The sequence below is a fragment of the Cervus elaphus genome, chromosome 2 (genome assembly GCF_910594005.1).
Source record: "Cervus elaphus chromosome 2, mCerEla1.1, whole genome shotgun sequence".
Classification (NCBI taxonomy): domain Eukaryota; kingdom Metazoa; phylum Chordata; class Mammalia; order Artiodactyla; family Cervidae; genus Cervus; species Cervus elaphus.
The window spans coordinates 10,765,789-10,786,255 of NC_057816.1; the positions used below are offsets into that span (position 1 = coordinate 10,765,789).

Genomic DNA, 20,467 nt, shown 5'->3' on the forward strand with positions numbered 1-20,467 from the left:
CTTTATCCTCAGAACCCCAGAGAGTCCCTTTCTAAAGAAATGCCGTGGTAAACTCTTTTGAGATGAGAACAATCTCCCTCATCTGTTTCGTAGCCCAGGTTTTTGCGTTGGTGTATTTCACAGGGGGCCCTCCCATAGGGCTGATGGAAGGGTGGAAAGGAGGAGGAGGGAGCTGGGGTCCCAGGGCGCACCAGGGGAGGCGAAGCAGCCTGTGGTGAAGCTGGGGGTGGGGGGCAGACCCGGGGCTGTGAGGAGAGGCTGGGGCTGGGGAGTGGGGTGCACACGGCTCTGGGGTTCAGGGGTTGTCCTGGCTCTGCCCCCTCTCCCTGTGTGATCCTGGTCAAGGCACTTGGCTTCCGCCTCGGCATCCTCACTGTGAGCAGGAGAGGTGCTGCCACCAACCCCACGTGGTGATGAGGCAGGGGCAGAGGCAGCTCTCCGAAGCTGGGCTGGCCTTGGGCACAGGGGGACCTCCCAACCCCGCTGGGCTGTGGAGGGGGCCTCGGGGAAGCAGAATTCTCCCCAACGCTGCCTGCCTCTTCCCTGCCCCCAGCTCTCCCCAGGCTCCGAGGAGGACGAGGCCCACGAGGGCTGTAGCCGAGAGAACCTGGGCCGGATCCAGTTCAGCGTCGGCTACAACTTCCAGGAGTCCACGCTCACCGTGAAGATCATGAAGGCCCAGGAGCTGCCGGCCAAGGACTTCAGCGGCACCAGCGACCCCTTCGTCAAGATCTACCTGCTGCCAGACAAGAAGCACAAGCTGGAGACCAAGGTGAAGCGGAAGAACCTGAACCCCCACTGGAACGAGACCTTCCTCTTCGAAGGTGAGACCATGCCGCCCCCGCCCCCGGAGTCCCCTCTTCCCCTTGGCTGTCCCCCACACTGCCCAGCCACACACACACACACACACACACACACACACACACACAGGCCTAGTAGCTCAGCCCAGTTACCCTGATGCATTTCATGTCCGGCTGGAATGAGGTTACAGGGCTGAGTGGAGTCAGCATCACAGCCAGAGGGCAAGGAGGAAAGCTGGGCCACTGCCGGGACCCAGGACCCATCCTCAGGCATGCAGGAAGGAGGGGAGGTAACCGCAGGATCCAGAGGAGGAACACCTGCAATGACCATAGTGTAGGGAGTAAGAGCCCAGGCTGCGGCCCAGGCTGCCTGAGTTCAAATCTCAGCTCTGCTGCTTGCTAGCTGTGTGACCTGAGGCAGGTTCCTGAACCTCTCTGGGCCATGGTTTCCCCATCTGTAAAATGAAGATAATAGTGAGGGTTAAACAAAATCAGCGAATGGTAAAAGCACTCACAACACCCAGAAAACACTTCATATCCGTTTGTTAAACTCCCTTTGGCCGGGTGACAGCCAGCTCACCCACTAAATAATTCCTTCAGAGTGAGCTAGTGGATGCTTGTTTGTTTCTCCCCTCCTCAGTTCTGCATGGGGGCCCGTTTAGAGACGGCATAACCAGTGAGAGGCTCAGCTGTCTGCTGGTGTAGGTGGCCAGCTGGTCGGGTGAAGTTTACAGGCAGAGCCTCAATCCACTGATCCCTTCTGCAAACATTTACCCAGCATCAGCTATGGGCTGGGCACTGTTCTGGGCACTGAGGGTACAGAATGAGGCACCATTATGACCCTTAAGGCATTCCTTGGAAAACACAGATGTGTAGATAATTAAACCATACATTGCATGGCAGATGCTGCAAGACTCCAATGTAAACTCCTGTTGGTGACACTGAAAACTGTTTCTCAGAGGCAGGGTCATTCATGGTGGGTTTTGATGGATGAATAGGAGTTTTCCAGATAGGAGACTGGTGTTGAAGAGAGCTGACTCAGGTTCAGGGACTTCTTTGAGCCTTCAACATTTCCAGAACACTTGTCCGCATGCATTTCACCGAAACAGATGCCAAAGATCACCTAGGGAATTCCCTGGAAGTCCAGTGGTTAGGACTCCATGCTTTCACTGGTAAGGACCTGGGGTCCAATTCCTGGTTAGGGAACTAAGATCCCATAAACTGCATGGTGAGGCAAAAACAAAGTCACTTGAACAGGTGCCTGGGGTACTCCAAAGTGAGCAAGACACAGCCCATGGCCCCCCTTGATATGGGCCCCCTCTCAAGAATTCAGAAGCTGGAGTCTCAAGGGACAAAGAATTTCCTCTTCGAGTGCACCTGCTCCTATCAGAGGCAACTCTGTGCTTCTAGCATCTTTGGTGGAAGGCACTAGAATCCTGCAGAACTCTTCCTCTCCCTTCATCTTCTCCACCAGCTGAGCCAAGATCTTAAGTATTCTCTCTCCTTCCTGCTCACACCCTGGTTCAGGATCGCATCACCTGAGGCCTCCAGGCTGGCCCACACCCCCTGCCCTCCCAGGTCAGCTCTTGCTCCTACTAAGCCTCCCAAAGCCCAGTGATGGACTCAGGCTTCAGACCTTCCTCTGGCTCCCCAGTATCTTCCATCCTGTCCCAGCGCCTTGCCCTGGCTCTCCGCTCTGGCCTGAGGTTCTGTTCCAGCCCAGAACACTCCAGCTGTTCCATCAGGCCCTTTCACGGGCATTTGTTCAATGATTGATTCACTTAACAAATATTTAATCGAGTGCCTACTACAGCATGCCAGAAATGGTGTTAGACGCTGGTATCCGGTGGTAGCTGAGGACAGAGATGCCTTCCTGGAAATTCTAGCCTACTGGGAAAGCCAGACTCAAGGAAACATAAATCTCTAGTGCAGCCTGTGATAAGTGCTGCGAAAGGAACGGGCTAGTGTATAAAACAGGGGATCCGAGCCCCTCTGGGACGTTGGGAAAGAAAGCTGAGACCTGATGGAAGAGGATAGGCTGAGACATGGCGTGGTGGGGCCAGGGCAAAAAAAGCCAGGGTGGCTGGAGCCCAGTCACTGAGTGAAGAGCGGTCACGAGGTGAGCTGGGAGAGGACGGCGGGCCAAATTATAGAAGGACTTGAAGCCGAGGCAGGGCACCGGGCTTTTATCCTAAGTGCACTGGGAGCCATTGAAAGGCTTTAAGCCGGAGAGTATCATGATGTGATTTCTATTTTTAAAAGCTCACTCTGGCTGCTGTGTTGAGAATGGGCTCTAGGAGAAAGCTCACGAGCAGGGAGGGCTGTTTGGAGACTCTTGTGACTGTCTGGGCAAGAGGTGCCAGTGGCTTGGACGGGAAGGTGGCAGTGCAGACCGGGATGCTGCTGCTCTGTTGAGGAAGGACGGAAGGACGGGCTGATGCATTCGCGGGAGGCTAGGGCGAAAACGCGGAGTCCTGAGACAGGTGTCTGGTGCTGTTTCTCCACGTTTGCCATTTCCCTCTGTCCTGTGTCCTCCTGGGTCTTGCTCTCTGGCAGCTGTGGCCATCTCAGGCAGGGCCACATGCCCAGGCTTGTCTCGGGATGATTGGCAGCGGCAGGACTGCGCAGAAGGCAAGGGGGGCCACTGCCTGGCCGCCAGGATGGACTCGTGATGAACGAGTGAATGAATGGTCTGCTCTTGATTAGCTGTGGGACTTTGGGCCGATAATGTAAGCCATCTGAGCCTCAGTCTCCTCATCTGTAAAATGGGCACAATACCATCCACCTCACAGAACTGTCCAGGGAGACAGATGAGGCGGTCCTTGCTGACACTTCAGGGAGGTCTGAGTGCACATGTTCCTGCCCCGCCCGGGCTCCCTGTGGCCGCTCCGCCCTGCTCCTCACCTGCACTGTCTGCCCCCAGGTTTCCCCTACGAGAAAGTGGTGCAGAGGGTCCTCTACCTCCAGGTCCTGGACTATGACCGCTTCAGCCGCAACGACCCCATCGGGGAGGTGTCCATCCCCCTCAACAAGGTGGACCTGACCCAGATGCAGACCTTCTGGAAGGATCTGAAGCCATGCAGCGATGGGAGTGTAAGGCCCTACCTGCAGGTCCCTGGCTGGGGAGCTAACAGACCAGGTCCTGGCTGTTGTTCAGTTCAGAGTTATGTATGACTCTTTATAACCCCATGGCTTCCAGCCCGCCAGTCTTCCCTGTCCTTCACTATCTCCCAGAGTTTGCTGAAACTCATGTCCATTGAGTCTGTGATGCTTTGCGATCCCATGGGCTGTAGCCCACCAGGCTGTCCATGGAATTCTCCAGGCAAGAGTACTGGAGTGGGTTGCCATTCCCTTCTCCAGGGAATCTTCCCCACCCAGGGATTGAACCTACACTTCCTGTCCTGCATTGCCGGGGGGTTCTTTACCATCTGAGCCACCAGGGAAGTCCAGATGGGGTCCTGGTCCCTCCTCAATGGAAGGGAATCAGGAGGGTTGTGGGCGGGGTGGGTGGCCGGGGCCTGGCAGACCCGAGTTCCCACGAGCCGTCTCAAGGCCAGTGCCAGTGCTCAGCACTTGGGGAGACTGGGCGGTGATAGAGAGCCTGGGGAGCAGGGCCCAGACCTGCCAGATGAAGGGAAACCAGCCATGCAGCTGTGACAGAGGGGGTGGGTAAGCACCCAGGTGCAAGGGGAGGGGTCCCCTGGTCCCCACGGCCCTCTTGTTCTCCCTCTCAGGGGAGCCGAGGCGAGCTGCTCCTGTCTCTCTGCTACAACCCCTCTGCCAACTCCATCATCGTGAACATCATCAAAGCCCGGAACCTCAAAGCCATGGACATCGGGGGCACGTCAGGTGCTGGCGCCTCTCACGGCCGGGGGCGGACGGGCCAGGGAGCTTCTGGTGCACACCAGTCATGCTGGATGTGAACAGCAGGGTCCTGGCTGTGGGCTTCACCCCCGACCCCCAGGCCCCACCTCCAGGCCCCACGCCTTTACCTAGAGCCCTGGTGGCGGCTTTTGGAGTACCCTCAGGGTCAGCATCATCTTGAACTCTGCCCTGCTCAGGATCGGGAAGAAAGTGAACACAATGGTGGGGGGGACTTGGGTTCTAGCCCCAGCTCCGACACGTTTTATCTGTGACCTCGAGTGAGACCTGGGCCTCTCAGTCTTCCCGTTTGTGTTCCCAGAAGGGCACTGGGCAATGGCTACAGTCCCTGGCAGCTCCTCCATCTGCTGATGCCCCAGGCCCCCCCACCCCGCTTCTTCCTTGGGCTTTCCTCACCCCTCAGGGAAAGCGCACAGCCCTTCCTGCCCCAGCTTCCCCTCTCTGCTCCTCTGACCCTTCCCCCTGGTGTCCCCCAGACCCCTACGTGAAGGTGTGGCTGATGTACAAGGACAAGCGGGTGGAGAAGAAGAAGACGGTGACGATGAAGAGGAACCTTAACCCCATCTTCAACGAGTCCTTTGCCTTTGACATCCCTACGGAGAAGCTGAGGGAGACAACCATCATTATCACCGTCATGGACAAGGACAAGCTCAGCCGCAACGACGTCATTGGCAAGGTAGGAGGGGGAGCGCCCGGCAAGGGTGTGTCCTTAAAAGGAGCTGCCGGGGGTAGTGAGTGAGCGCAGGCTGGACAGCAGGAGGGAGAGGGGGTCGGTCTCTCTGTTTCATCTGAAAAGGAGAGGACTGGTCGAGATTTGCCCCTCAGCATCCTCCCATGGGTCCATCAGTTCAGGACAGACCACTGGAAGAGCAGGGAAAGAAGGAAATGATAGGGAAAAGTATCCTGGGTCCCCCAAAGAGGGTTTTCTGGGCAGGACCCTCGACAAGGTAAATCAGTGTCGCCCTGGGTTCTGCCTGCAGAGGGTAAGCAGCCTGGGGCTTGCGTTGAGAGTTGTAGTCAGGCTCCAAAGACCTGGCTTCGGTTCCTCCCTCCTCTGCTCTTCAACAGCTGTAGGACCTTGCCTCTCTGAGCCTCAGGGTTCTCATTTGCAAAATGGAGCTTTGCAGGGTATTGTAAGAACCGTCTGAGGCATGTGGACATTCTCCTTGCAGAAACTGACCTCTCTTTATCATATACTAACCGAAAGTCCATGCCTGGCCTTGAGTTTTTCCGGGATGCAATTCTGTACCGTAAACCCATCTCTCTTCTACTTTGAAATGTCTATTCCTTTGTTTGGCTATGGCTTAGTGTTGAGAGTGTGGGCTTGAGAGTCGTCCTCCCTGGATCCAGGGCCCAGTTCTACCTCTTAACAGTCATAACGTTTATGAGCCTCATTTCTTCCTCTTGAAATGAGAGTAAGACAAACCTAGCCTCACAGGGTGCTGGGAGGATTAAATAACACAGTCAAGATGCTTAACACAGCACATAGAACATGTATGTTAGCTACTATCGTAATGAAGTGTATTACTGAAAAGTTCCCAGTAAGGGCACGGGTGTCCAATCAGGCATGGAGGTTTGACCAGGAACAGTGCAGGAAGTCAGTTGATCAGGTAGGTACAGGGGAAGGGAAGATGCCAGGAGCAAGTGAGGGGAGAACGTGGGTCACCCAGGGGGATGGCCTGGTATGAGGGAAATGGGAAGTGGCCTGGGCACCCACAGGGAAGGGGGTGGGTGCACCCCTCAGACAGACAGAAATGGAGAACCTAGCTATTGGGGGTGGGAGGGAAGCAGCTGGCCCCAAAGAGGCGAGCTGGCCCTGCCAGCCATCCAGCAAGGCCCAGGGAGTATGTATGACTTGCTGACCTGTGGTCTCAGGTGCGACGGGTCCCCAGGACAGCATCGCCCACGTCCCAGTGGGACCACGAGGGCTGAGCCCTTCCTTCACCAGCTTAGTCTTTTCTCAAGCTTAGCCTTTTGGAGTTGGGTGAGTCCTACCTTCTGCTGGCTGAACCGAGATAAACGTGGATTTGTTCTCCCTTTGGCCCAGGTAGCTTAGGGAGCCCTATGCTCTGAGCTAACCGCCAGTCACAAAGCTGAGCTTAGCCAGGGGACCACGCACACAGCCCGCCTGAGGCTGTGAAGCTTCTCACATGGAGGCAGGTAGGATTAGGTTGATGATAGTATAAAGTCCACGGGGTCTCCAAGACTCGGACACGTCTGAGTGACTGAACAACAACAAATGAAGCCCCAGAGACCTAGATTTATATCCCTCTGCACCACTCATAAATCCTGTGACTATGGGTCAGTCTCTTAACTCCCTGCACCTTAGTTTCTCCATCTGTAAAATGGGGATAATCACATACCCGCCTCACCGGGAAGGATTTGATGATCTGTGTATGCAAAGTCCCTAGCTCAGCGCCTGGCAGGTAGTAAGTGCCTATGAAGTGTGGGAGTGTTTGTCAGTAAGGAGAGTTAGACAGTGCCCAGCAGGTAGGTGGGGGAAGGGCGTGGGAGAATCCTGCCTCCATCCCCATCCATCTCCCACCACAAAACTGGCTGGGAGTTTAAGGGCTAGGCACGCCCAGGCTGCCGAGGGAAAGCATAATAAGGAAGATAGGTCAGGCTGGTGGTGTGGGGTGGGTGGGATAGGAGGGGCCTCTGCAGGCAGAGATCCCCTTGGTCCCCACGATCACAAGCTAGGGTGCCACCATGGACATGGGGTGTCACCACCAGTGGGGGAAGGGGCAGGGCCTCAGAGGGTGCCACTAACGCCTCCTCTTCCCTCTCTCCCCAGATCTACCTGTCCTGGAAGAGTGGGCCCGGGGAGGTGAAACACTGGAAGGACATGATTGCCCGGCCCCGGCAGCCTGTGGCCCAGTGGCACCAGCTAAAGGCCTGAATGGGGCCAAGGGAGCCCCAGGGGGCCAAGGGCCCGGGTCCCCATCATGCCCTCACCACTTTATGCACAAGGCCCGGCCTGCCCGCCCCCCCCCCCCCCGCCCCCAGCCACGGGTGAGGGAAGGATCCCGAGGGCTCGGCCAGGGAGAGGTCCCAGGAACCAGTCGGGCCCTGCTTCTAGGGAGCACCAGCCCCATTCCCCACCGGTCCAGCTCTGGGGGAGGGGCTCTGGGAGCCATTTTCCTGCTTTGCCCCTTTCCTTCCTGACTTGCTGATACTCAAGAAGCGGGGAGGTGAGCTTGCGAGCCAGAGGGCAGATCCCTCCAGAGGCCCGCCAGGTGGGCACGGTCCCCCCGTTTTCTTTAAGGCAGCGCCTGGAGTGGAGGAAGGCCGCCCCCTCCCCCGCCCCCAACGTGGGCCCAGGAGAGGGGAGGTCGAGGCGTTTGGCCCGGCCTGGGCCTGGCCTGACCGAGAGAGAGGCCTGTTCCAGGGCAGTTTCAGGAGCCGGCTGGGCCCTGAATGCCGAGGATAGTATATAGCCTGCTCTGGGGGTCCTGGAGCCTCAGCCCTGTGTACTTGTGTTGTATCCACCGTGCGTGTGTAATGTGTGTGTGTGCGTGCACATGTGGGGGTGGCAGCACGCGCTCACTGTGTCCCTGGGGTCACGTGCTGAAGACAATGCAGAGAGGACGGGGTTATGACCCGAGGCGGGCTGGAGGCTTGAGAAGTGAAGGCGCAGAGCTAGGGGGTGGGAGAGGAGAGGCAGGTGAGGAGGGCATGGGGTGAGGCAGGGATGGAGGAAGAGGGGGGTGGGGAAGAGGGGCAGAGAGGAGCTGGGCTGCGACCTGGGCTCTATCCTTCTCCTCCCGCCTCCCCAGAGCTCTCCACCGGCTCCCTCCCCAGCAATGTCATCTCTTGAGCATCCGTTCATGCCTTTTAGGCACCCACTGTGTATATCACATTCCACCTCTGCTCCTTTCTGTCTCAGGGGTCCCAAGTCCCCACTAGCTCTGTTCCCTAACATCCCCATCCAAAGACACCCTCCCACGTCCCAGTTGTCACATCCCAGCCACACTGGCAGCCCTCACCACGCCTTCCAACGTCATTCCCCTTCCTCCTCTCTGTCTGCAGACCTCCCTGCCACACACATCCCTGCTCTCCTCCATCCCACCCCACGCCCCCACCCCCGCTCGGAGACCTTCCCTTTCATTCCATCGTGGTCTCTGTTCTTGCATCACTTGAACAGCTCCAGGGCTGTCCTCCCACCTTTCCCACCGCCCCTGGTCCCTCAGAGCAGCTCCTTCTACCCCTCGGTTCAGGCAGAGGAAGCAGAGAGCATTCCCGGATTCTGTGAGTTTTGAGGTTGCCCTCCTCCCCCACAAAGAAGCTGTGGTTTTCCTGCCTCCGTGGCTGCAGAGACCAGAACTGGCAGCCCCACGGAGAGAGAAGATTTCAGGATGATCCCTGCTTAAGCCCCCTCATCCCCACGTGGGTCCCGGTGTTGATACAAGAGAGCTGGCGACCGCCTTCGAATCCCGGGGTTCGCGCGCTTGCGCCTGACATTCCCGGAAGATGCCGCCAGGTGGCGCCCGCACACCACGGTCTGTGGACGAGGCCTAGGACCACGGCTCTACCCCCAAATGGGTCTGACACCCCAGGAAAGGAGACTCTGGAAAAGGTCCCCCACTTCGCACTGCAAAAGCATGGGCAGTTGGGAACCATGTTCCTTAAGTAGACTTCCCTTTGAGCTGAGCGTTCTGCTCACATTTTTGCCCATATCAAAAGTTTCTTACATAAACTCTCACGCCTTCGGCCCTACCCTTGACCCCAAGGATCTGGAGGAACATCATACAAAGTAAGTGAATCATTTTGTAGAGTGAAGAGTGCTAACGTAAAGCAAGTAGTCACACACATTCCTTGTAAATCCCAATTTTTCTATATTGTAGCTTTGCTTAAAATGGGGGTCTGCCCTCATGGCACGGCCCTTATCGGGCAGACCGGGGGACCAACCCCCAGCGGGGAGGGAGGGCAGCGGCTCCGGAGACAGTGGAAGCGAAGAAAGGTTGCTGTTGGAAGCCCTGAGAAGCGGAGGGGCTCTGCCAGCCTCCATCCCGCCCTCAAATCCTGTGCCCCTGCACCCCGAGGCCGGTGGGAGAGCAAGCCCCGCCCCGGGTCCCCTTGCCTACCTACAGAGCTCTCGGGAATTGGACCAACTAGCACTGAGTGGGCGGGGCAACTGGGTCCCCGTTTTCCGAGCCCCGCCCACGAAGCTCTTAGCCAATCACATGCAGAGAGCATCACCGGGCCCTGCCTATTCCAAACCTGACCGCACCCAGGGTCGCGCAGCCATGAACCCCGCCTGGGGTTCTCCAACCCCCGACGTGCAGCCTGAGCTCTGGGACGCGGGGGAGGGGTGGCAAGCGGCGGGCCACGGGCAAGGTGGGCTAGCAAGGGAAGAGGCGGGAGGTATGGGTGAGGGCAGGGGAGGTCTAGGGCTTTAGGGAACAGAGAGAGGGGGAACTTGAGGGTGGAGGGAGGGCACTGCCCTGTCACCATCCCAGGACCTTGGACAGATCACCCACACTCCCGGGGCCTCAGTTTCCCCATCTGTAAAATGATGGTAATAATACTTCACCTACCTCATGGGGGAGGTTGTAAGGCCGCCGTCACCTGACCTGGGGGTGGAGGCAGGAGGATTCTGAAGGTGCTACCCGCGAGCAAAGTATTATTACCGCATCCTGAAGGCAAGGCCCGCCTGCCCCTCCCTGCACAGAGCCTCCAGGGATAGCTGAGGCCGGCCTGGGCCCACCTATCTCTTCTCCACTGTGTCCCTGCTCCCTTCTTGAGCGTCATCCACCATCTTTGTGGGCACCCTAGAGTTAGTCGTTATCTTGTTCAGGTATCCTTTCTTGTGACCATCACCCCACGTAACTGCTGTATAAATTCCACCTGCCCCAGGACCCCGCACCTGCCCACCGGCGCTAGACGCCAGGGAAGGGACAAGGAAAACAGCCACACAAAAAGCCAAGGGGAGTCCCCAGAGTCCCCAGTCCTGCTGGGGCCCCAGGGGTGGGGATTGGTGGTTTCTGTTTGTATTGTGTTTGAGTCCTTGAGCGCAAGTGTTTTATAAAAAACAAAACAACAAAAAAAAACTACGACAAAAACCCACTGTCACAAAAAAAAAAAAAATTGCAGCGAAGAGAAATGAAGAAAAACTGAAGAAAAAAAGGGGGAAAAAACATACAAAATTTTTCCACCACATGCACCCTCTAAGCCAGCAAGATTTCCTCTTTGCAAAATCATATTTTTGTGGGGATGGGCCCTGCTTTTTGTGGCAAGGCCCATTCTGATTAATAAAGGATCGTGAAAAAGTAGGGCCTTGGCTGTTTCCTCCGTGGGTCCTAGCCCTCTGCTATCTCCCAGGGGAAGAGGAAGTGGGGGATGGGGATGGGGAGCCTGGGGCCAAGTCTCCCCTCACCTGTCACCTTTGGGATTCGGCTTCACTTGATGAGGCCCTTCTAGCCTATCTTCAGGTTGAGAGTATGAACCCACCAGCTACCCAGAAAGCCAGGAAGCAGCCATACCCCCTGGATCAAGCCTAAAGCAAGGCTTATTGGGAGTGGAGTCTCCTTAGGGCTTACAGGGTGCCCCTCTAGTTCACCCAGCCCAACACCCCCTCCCCACAGTTCCCAGGGGACCCTCACCACCCTCCAAGGCAGGTGAGACAAACCAAAGGGAGACCCTTCGCCTTCCCCACCACCAACATGAACTCCAACAGGGCCACTGTGGTTTCAGGCCAATGTGTCCTCTCTGTATTCCCTGTGGAGTTCTGGGTCTGTTGCCTGGACCCGAGTCTTCTCTCCACCCTTTTCTGGTTTCATCCTATAGGATTAGAAAAGTCTCAACTCAAAAGTGCCCAAGGCAAGTCCCAGCCTGAGGACCTAGGAAGCTGGGCCCCAGTAGACACAGAGGCCCCGGGGCAAGCTGTTTCCTTCCTCCTGGTCTGAGTTCCCTCCATCCACAGAAGAGCAATAACCTTCCCTGCCCTTTCTCCTTCCCTCCCGCACACAGCCCAGGGGAAACTGAGGCTTGGCAGCTCTCCAGGTGCTTTCAGAAGGAAAGTGCTAGACCTGTTATGGGCATACAGGCAAGGAGAGCCCTCCATTGTCATGTGTCCACCTGCTGGCCCCTGCCCACTCCTACTAGAGGGGTCACCTCACCTCTTGCTCCCCCGCACCTGGGGCTGGCAGCTTTCTCCCCACTCTGCACTAAGTACTCCCACCTGAAGCTGCCCACCCTCTCCCCTTCTGCCCCATACTGACAATATGGTTTAAATGTCTCTGGTTCAGAGGTTGGAGGGAGCCCTAGGGTCAGGTAAGTAAGCCTCACAAGCAGTTCTTGCCAGGACTTCTGCTCGATCTGGAAAAACTAGGCTAAAAAGCAGGACAGCGCGGCCTGGCAGAGGTGACAGCCCCTTGCCGTGGGCTCCAAGCCTCCCTCCTCCTGCATTTCTGTCTTTCTCCTGCCTTCACTTCGTGGGGTTTCTCTTCATCCCTGCCTGCAGAGACTCCCCCATCCTTCCCTGTGCCTGGGACCACTGCCCTCTGGTCTCTTTCTCCTGCAAGTCCCTCTTGGATTCCGCTGCTTTCTGGAAGGCCGTCTCAGGCCACGTCCCGCTCTCCTCTCCCTCCCCCACAAAGACAGCCAGAAGGACAAGCCTTGAACACGCTGTATGCCCCCTCCGTGGCTCGCTGCCCACCTGTCTCCCTTGAAGATGCCCCGCTCCCCGTGTCTGTGTCCTGTGTGTGTGTGCTGTGTCACCTTTAGATTGTGAGCCCCACCCCCGGGCAGGGACCCCTGTCTGAATACATGTTCTGCGTGGCACACTCGGGTGTGCTAATAAATGTCCATTCTGAGAACAAGAGTGCCCCGGTGTCTGAAGGAAGCTTTGGGGCGAAGGCTGAGCAAGCCCATGTGATGGCACTGGAAGCAAGGGAGGTGCTTGTGGGCAGGGCCCCCAGTTTCTGAGCACCCTGTTCTCCTGCTTTCTGAAGCGGGAAGAGGGGGATGGTGGTAATGAATCCAGGAAGACATCCAGTCTCTGCTGCTCTGCCGGCTGGGAGGGCTGGCTATTGGGAGGCTCCAAGAGGAAGAGAGGCTATGATTCCCACACCCAGACCTGACCACCAGCCACAGGCAGGTAGCATCTGCCGTGGCTCAGATTGAGCACTGGGTTAGGAGGCCTAACATCCACTTATGGGCAAGTCACTTACCTCCCTGGGCCTGCTCCTTGCCCTGTTGCTGCCTCTGCTCTTGTCTCATCACCATCCCCAGAGCCTGCCTCTGCCCTGCATCCCTAGCACTAACACTGAACTCTTCCAGGGCTTCCCTGCTCTGCTCCCCCACGATCCACCCACCCCTGACTGTCCCCCCAACAACGTGGGGAGCCACTGACCTGGCCATTGTTACAAGTGCCCCTATAAAAATCATCTCCCTTTCTCTCTGCTCCTCCAAGGCCAAATGAGAAGTCACGGGCAGCTGGGGGGTGGGGAGCAGGTGGGCCAGAGGGGGGGACCACCGGCTCTGATGGAACTTCAACAGGGCGAACGTGGCACCTGAGGGTCTCTGGGAGGGACACAGTCTGCAGCCAAACTCCAGGTTCCTTTTCTTCCTTAAGAAGGAGGCAGCCTCTAGTCTTCCCCCACTCTCTCCCAAGCTGATTGCTTCAGATCCATCCCTGGCCTCCTCCTGATCCACAGGCCCAGCCCAGTGGCCAGTGAGCTGCTGGGCCAAGCCTGACCTTTGGGCCTCATATGACATTATCCCTGTTGCCATGGTGATGGTGGCTTGGCAGCATCTTCTCATGGGACATGGGCCTCTAGGTTTGAGGTTTTACAATTTTCTCTCTTTTTTAAAAAAACTATTTAACCTTTTCTTCCCCCCCTTAACAATGAGGAGAGAAAGTAATGACTGAGTTTAAAAAAAAAAAAAAAAAGACTAAAAGGAAGAAACAGAGAGAGGAAAATGGAGCCAGGGAGACGGAAGGAGGGAAGAATAGTCACAGATGGGGAGGAACAGGGTCAGTACCAGTGAAAGAATAGAGAAAGGTCAGCCCAGCCTGAGATTCAAAAATATATTAAGAGTCAGGAACGAAGCTGGAGAGGACCGGGGAAGGGAGGCTGGGGGTGGGGGGCAGTGGCCAGGTGGCAGAAAGAAACAGCCAGACGGAAGAGCAGTCTCGAGCAGCCAAAGCCATTTGTGACTGAAGACAAGCTCTCCTGCCCCAGACAGGACACAACAGTTGGCTGGGCCACTGTGACGCAGAGCTGGGGCACATGGACGAAGGGCAGTGCCAGGGGCAGCCCAGAGTCCCCACAGCAACAGGACCCAGTGCTCCCAGGGCTTATAAATAAACAGGCATGTGGGAAACGCACATTCTTTCTCCAAGAAATATAATTTATGTTTACAGCCAGTTTTTTTGTGTTTTTTTTTTCTCTTCCTAAAGAAAACACCACCATGTGGGGCCCCCGCCCCAGACAGTGTCCCTGAGTGGCCCTGGCCCTGGGCCTTCCTCCCATTATTGCTCAGATGGGAAAGATCTGACCCTGGGAATTGCAGAGCAAAGCCTCATTCCTCACCCCCTGGAGGCTGTCCTGGTGACGGAGAGGAGGCACACAGGGCTTGTCCCCTGCCCCGCGCCCTGCCAGCCACCCTGACGCTGCCCATTTAAGGGAATCGAGAGTCCAGGCGGTGGCTACACAGGAGCAGCCGCCCAGAGCAGAGAGCCTCTCTCTGGGTGCAGGAGGCCCTGGAGGCACAGTGGCTTCTTTTCAAACCCAACAGCTGGAAGGCTCAGGCCTTGGGGAAGGGAGGGCCTGTTCTCTTGGCAGCAAGATTCCGGACACAAGCTGAGAGAAGAGAACAGAATAAAAGGCAAGGGCAGAGACCTGGCCTTTTGGCTGCACCCCCACCCCCACCCCTTCCCCACACAAAATTTAGGAAGCCTGGAGAGGGAGGTATGTACCATGAGCCCCGGTGGAGGGGCAAGGGCAGCTGTGGTGTTTCATCCCCATCCCCCAGCTCCTACACCTGTCTGTCCTGGGCACAGGCTCCAGCTCCAAGCCCCTGGGCCAGGCCTTCTTCTGTTCGAACTTCTGCCTCATGCAGGCAGGTGGTCCACCCCAGAGGTAGCGGCTCCTGCGCCAGAAAGGGCAGACCTAGAAGATCGAAACTCCTTCGGAGGTGGGGGCCCTGGGCATCCAGACTCAGCCGAGGAGATGATTCCGTGGTCAGTGGTGACCCTGGTTCCAGGAAGAAGCTGGTGCTTTTATTGTGTTGTCAGTGACTCTATCAGGGGCCAGACTGAGCGATGGATGGAGGGAGCTGGGACTTCTTGGCCTGACTACCGCCCAGGGACCAGCCGCTAGGCAGTTTTCTCATCACCCTGGAATGTCTGAAGATGGCACCCAGGCCTGCCTGTCCCTATCAGTGTACCCAAACTGACCCCTCCTCTGCCCCCAAGTAGGGACCCACCGTTCCCATGAACCTTCCCGGAACCCCTCCTCCCAGACTAGCCGAAGCACAGGCTCAGGTGCCCAGTCCTGGAGCTGCTTCTAGGGCGCGGAGGCTGTCCCCGGGGGCCCCGAGAGCCCGGGAGCTACCGCCCCCTATGAGCAGGTCTTCTTCCTCCTCATCCTCAAAGGCCCGCGCTGGGCGCCGGGGCGGCGGCCGGGGCGTGGGCTCGTCGCGCTCAGCCATGCGCTCGACGGCGCCCTCGCCCACAAGGAAGACCGTGTCGGCCACGCGTGGGGGGCCAGTGACCGGGTTGTGGTCGTAGGAGAAGACGCGCAGGGCGCGCAGCGGGTGCAGGTCTGGAAAGCCGCCCAGGCGGTTGCGGTCTAGGTCGAGGATGTGCAGGCGGCCCATGCGCAGCAACGCGGGCGGGAATTCCTCGAAGCGGTTGCCGTAGAGCCAGAGGCCGCGCAGGCCCGTCATGCGCGGCAGCTCCGCGGGCAGCGCGCGCAACCGGTTGTCGCCCATCTGCAGCGACTGCAGCGCCACCAGGCGCAACAACGGCCGCGGGAAGCGCCGCAGGAAGTTGCCCTCGATCCAGAGGCAGCGCAGGCTCTGAAGCTGCGCGAAGTCGGCGGGCAGCGCCAGCAGCCGGTTGCTGCCCAGGTAGAGGCGCGTGAGGCGCGGCAGGCGACAGAGACCGTCGGGCAGGCGCTCGAGTTTGTTGAAGTCAAGCGCCAGGATGCGCAGCTCGCGCAGCTCCTCGATCTCCTCCGGCAGCTCGCGCAGCCCCGTGCCGCTCACGTACAGCTTCTGCAGGCGGCTCAGCGCGCACACGGCGCTGGGCAGCCGCCGCAGCCGCCTCCCGCTCAGCTCCAGCTGTTGCTCGCCGTTGCGCAGTTGCTCCTCGGCGTCCGACGGCAGCTCGTCCGGCGTAGACTCGGCGATGCCCATGGTCACCAGCCCCGGGCGGGGCCACCGCCGCCGCCACCGCCCGGCATCGCCCCTCCCTGGCGGCCCCCGGGCCTCCTAGACGGGGCCGAGACCGCGCTGGCTCCGGGGCCCCCCGCCCCGGCCTGTCCCTGCTCCGGGAGGGGGGCCGTGCCGGGCGGGGAGGAGGCGCCCCCCTGGGGCCCCGCCGCGGCGCGCCGCGCTCGGCCTCCCGCCCTCCGGCCTCCGCCGGTCCCTCGGCTGGAGGCCGACTGGTTCGGGTTAGCGCGGATTCTCAGCTTGGAGACCCGTCGCCCTGGCAACCCCCGACGCGCGCGCGGCTGCCAATGAAGTGGAAGGAGTGCGGGGCGGGGCCAAGGTGCTGCTGAATCGGGTCCTGGAGCCCCGGCCCACGGCCCGCTTTCCCACCCGTCGGGCCCGGGAGACAGCACTAACCCAGGGAACCCAAGAACCCCGCAAGCCTGGCGCCGTGCCAACACAAGCCCGACGACTGACGCTGTCTACGCTTCCAGCCACAGCGAGCCGTTTGGTGTGCAGTTTGTAGACGCCCAGAGCTCCAAGTCCAAGAAGGAAACAAGGACTGAGGAAATGCCGGCGCGCGACCCAGGACTCTGGACAAGTTGGCTCTCCAGGAGGGACTGAGAGGCGAGCTCAATGCCCGCCGTTCGTGTCCAGCGGCGTGCGTCCAGTCTTCCCGCTAGGGTCATGTTAGGGGAGTAACTCAGAACAGTGCTCTTTCTGGGCTTTTTCAGGGTGGGTCACAACTGAGGATCTGGCGGGGACCCAAGCTTGGCTCCGTCCCCCTCCCCGCCCGGTACACCCTCTGCGCGCTGCAGGTTCCCGGTTAGTGCACTCACCCCTTCTCCTGCCGAGTTCCTCCAGCTGTGCTCAAGGTCGGTGGGTGACTGCAGTGGACAGAGGACTGGAGCACACGAGCGCCTTTGAGCACCACCAACGGTGACCACACTCGTTCTGTAACGCTTCCTCTTGCACACGCTCTCACCAGCAGCCTTTTTGCCCCTGACTTCTCCCCTCCTACTCCAAGCCCTCCTGCTAGAGCTGCCAGCAGAAACACTCCCTCTGGTTTATTGCCAGCATGTCATGTGCCCAGCACTGTACTAAAAGCATTGCGTTGAATCCTTGCCACAAACCTATGAGGTAGGTACCCTCACTGCCCTGATTTTAAAGATGGAGAAACTGAGGCTCAGAGAGGTTTGACATGAGTGGGTGACTTGCCCGGCGCTTCCCTGGAGGCTCAGCCGTAAAGAATTCGCCTGCAATGCAGGAGATGCAGGAGACACAGCTTTTGATCCCTGGGTCAGGAAGATCCCCTGGAGAAGGGCATGGCAACCCACTCCAGTATTCTTGCCTGGGAAATCCCATGGACAGAGGAGCCTGCTGGGCTACAGTCCGTAGTGTCACACAGAGTCAGACACGACTGAAGTGACTTAGCATGCACTCATGCACGGGTGACTTGTCCAAGGTCACCCCGCTGGCTAGTGGCTGGGATTTGAAACCAGGCAGGAGACTTCCCTGGCTGTCCAGTGGTTAAGGCTGGCGCTTCCATCGCAGGGGGCGCAGGTTCCATTCCTTGTTGGGGAATTAAGATCCCGCATGCCTCACTGCTTGGCCAAAAGTAATAATAAATAAAAATAAAACCGGGCAGACTGCCTCTGCAACTTGTGTTCTCAACCATGTGTGTGTGTGTGTTCAGCCATGTCCGACTCTTTGTGACCCTATGGACTGTAGCCCGCCAGGCTCCTCCGTCCTTGGGACTTCCCAGGCAAGAATACTGGAGTGGGCTGCCAATTCCTTCTCCAGGGGATCTTCCCAACCCAAGGGTCGAACCTATGTCTCTTACATCTCCTTCACTGGCAGGCAGGTTCTTTACCACTAGCGCCACTTAGGAAGCCCCTCTTATGTACTTGTGGGATTAAGAATGCCTTTGTCATCAGAGCTAGAGGCTCTGCTGTGAGAAAATTCATGGTCAGAAGCGGAGTCATTTCCATTTATTGGAGTGGCACTCCAATAAATGGAAATGACTCCAATTCTGACCATGAATTTTCTCATGGCAAAGCCTCTAATTCTGATGGTTATTAATCCCATGATAAAGATGAGGAAAGTGGCCCCAGAGGGATTAGGCAACTTGCTGAAGGTCGCAGAGTGATGAGAGAGTACAGCCAGGGAGTCAAGTCTGCAGGCGCCAAACCTCCTCCATCCTGCCTTCCCATCTTGGCTGGTGTGATCGTGTGTTGATAACCAGCGGGGGGCACTTTCTGATGGTCCAGTGGCTAAGACTCCATGCTTCCAATGGAGGGAGCACAGGTTCCATCCCTGGTCTGGGAACTAGATCCCACATGCAACTACGAGTTTGCATGCTGCACCTAAGACCTGGCACAGCCAAGTAAAAAAAAAAAAAAAGATAATTGGCCGATGGGACAGACCTCTTGCCCTTTGACCCATCCCCATTTTTTTCCCCACTACAGGCAGGGCAGGAGGCCAGTCCAAGGGCAGACAGCAGTGGCCGATGAAAGAAGAGTATGAAAACCACAACCCCTGAAATGTAAGCTAGGCGGGGCAGGCACGCTTGTCTCCTTTCCTGCTGGCACAGGGTCTAGCGCATAGTAGTGGTTCAATGAAAATTGTCAACATTTTAAAAGATGAAGGCAAACTTTACATAACATGAGATGCCTAGGCCATAAGTATACAGTCTGGTGAGTTCTGACAAATGTAAACATCAAGGAATATTTCCATCACTCAGAGTTCCCTCCCACCTGCCTCTTCCAGACAGTCCCCACCTCCCAGAGGCAACAGTGATCCTGACCTCCATCATCATGGATCAGGTTTGCCTGCTCTTGAATTTCATACAAATGGAATTATTCCGTGTGTACTATTTTTTTTTTTTTTTTTTTTTTGCTCCTGGCATCTTTTCCTCAGATGCTTGATATCTATGTGTTGGATAAAGGAACTAAAGGGCAGAGCAATAGCAGTTGTAATCAGGCGAGGGATGTCACAGGGCGAACAGGTGCTGGGGAACACAGAAGCAGGTATTGCCATGAGCCGGGAGCTCGCCTCGGATCACTGCCCTGGAATGAAGACTAGCAAGATGCAAGCTGAGGGAGAGGAACCAGGCAGAGGATAAGTGGGGCGCAGACACCAGATCTGGGATGGAGGAGGATTCTGAGCCCCAGGCAGCGGGATTTCAAGCTCCTTCTGGATCTCCCCTAAGCCCCAAACCAACTCTCTCCCTTCTACTCGTTTGGGAGAACTTCCGGGAAGAGCTGACACCTCAGAGACCAGGAAAACCCAGCCAGGCAGCTGGGACAAGAAAGAGCGCCTCCCCATCCCATCCCACCTCCTACTGCTACCCCCACCCCCGCCAGCCGTTTCCCCAAGGGAACATGTGCTGTGGAGGAGGGAGCCCAGCCAGCCCCCCTCACCACATGCTCGGGGCTGGCGCTGCAGCACCAGGCAGCCCTCTTGGGCTCTGCCAGCACGGCGGGACCCCCGAGCCCCTGCCACCCCAGGCCCAGCCTTGGCAGAGCTTCCTGGGCTCCAGGGTACAGGGGACCAGCCCTCTCCTTTGTCTCTTTCTTGCTCTCGGTAGATGCTGTACCTTCGCCTCCCACCAGGCCCTCTCAGTGGGGAAAGGTAAAATGTACTGTCGTTCCGGGCCCACGCAGACTGGCAGCGGGGCAATCGTGTTGATGAATCACGCCGGCGCTGCGGGCGCCAGTCCTTGTCGAGGCGTCACTAATGAATTAGCTTCACCCCCAGCACGGGGCCTCTCAGCCTTTCCCCACTCCCTGGAAAGGCAGGAAAGTGAAACCCGGGAGCCAGGACGTGCTCTGACAGCTCCAGGAATTCACCCAGACCCCGGCCAGCCCCTCTGCCCACACGTGCTGGAAAAATGTCCAAAGGCCCCTCAGGCCCCCTGAAACAGCCTCTGCATTCCTAGTCAGGAGCTAGAACTGTCCTGCCTGCCTCCAAATCCGTATTCTTTTTTTTTTTTTTAAGAAATTTTTGAAAAACAGAAAACGTACAGAGCTTTCTGTGATGAACACCTCTGTGCCCAGAATCCAGCGCTAACTGTTGCTCACGTTGTGTCACACTTGCTTTGTATCTAGTTTCTTTTAAATAAAAGGAAAACAACAGCACATGTAGAAGTCTCCTTTGTTGCCCCTCCTGTGCCCCCATGAGCACCCCAGCCCCCTGCCCCACTGACCCTGCCACGACCCCTCTGGTTCTCACCCCCACCACCCCCTGTTCCAACCCCCCACCTCCTCCTCACCTTCCACCCCCCATCTTTGGAGCCAAGACCTCTGTGGCTGCTGCGACTTGAATAAGATCAAGGAATGTTGGCATCATCTGTTCTTAGAAAGCAAGGCTTTGAGCCTATTAGAGCTAACCATGAAATGCCAGCC

The 20,467-nt window shown here is 57.5% G+C and overlaps 2 protein-coding genes across 9 annotated transcripts in view; one reads left to right on the forward strand and one right to left on the reverse strand.

Moving 5' to 3' along the window:
• SYT7 (synaptotagmin 7) overlaps nt 1-10,954 on the forward strand; it is a 62,801-nt gene extending 51,847 nt beyond the window's left edge. For all 8 annotated transcript variants that reach the window (XM_043872032.1, XM_043872037.1, XM_043872052.1 and 5 more), the window contains 5 exons: nt 554-824; nt 3,724-3,893; nt 4,535-4,649; nt 5,159-5,358; nt 7,477-10,954. In XM_043872032.1, the coding sequence (XP_043727967.1) occupies nt 554-824; nt 3,724-3,893; nt 4,535-4,649; nt 5,159-5,358; nt 7,477-7,581 (861 nt within the window). In that variant the 3' untranslated portion in view covers nt 7,582-10,954. The remainder of the gene's footprint in view (nt 1-553; nt 825-3,723; nt 3,894-4,534; nt 4,650-5,158; nt 5,359-7,476) is intronic.
• Nucleotides 10,955-14,015: 3,061 nt separating this feature from the next.
• Nucleotides 14,016-17,082, reverse strand: LRRC10B (leucine rich repeat containing 10B). Its single transcript, XM_043872375.1, has 2 exons — nt 16,901-17,082; nt 14,016-16,740 (listed from the first exon to the last, which is right to left on the reverse strand). Exon 2 carries the CDS (start codon nt 16,044-16,046, stop codon nt 15,168-15,170), a length of 879 nt encoding a protein of 292 aa, XP_043728310.1. The 5' UTR covers nt 16,047-16,740; nt 16,901-17,082; the 3' UTR covers nt 14,016-15,167.
• Nucleotides 17,083-20,467: the final 3,385 nt, after the last annotated feature.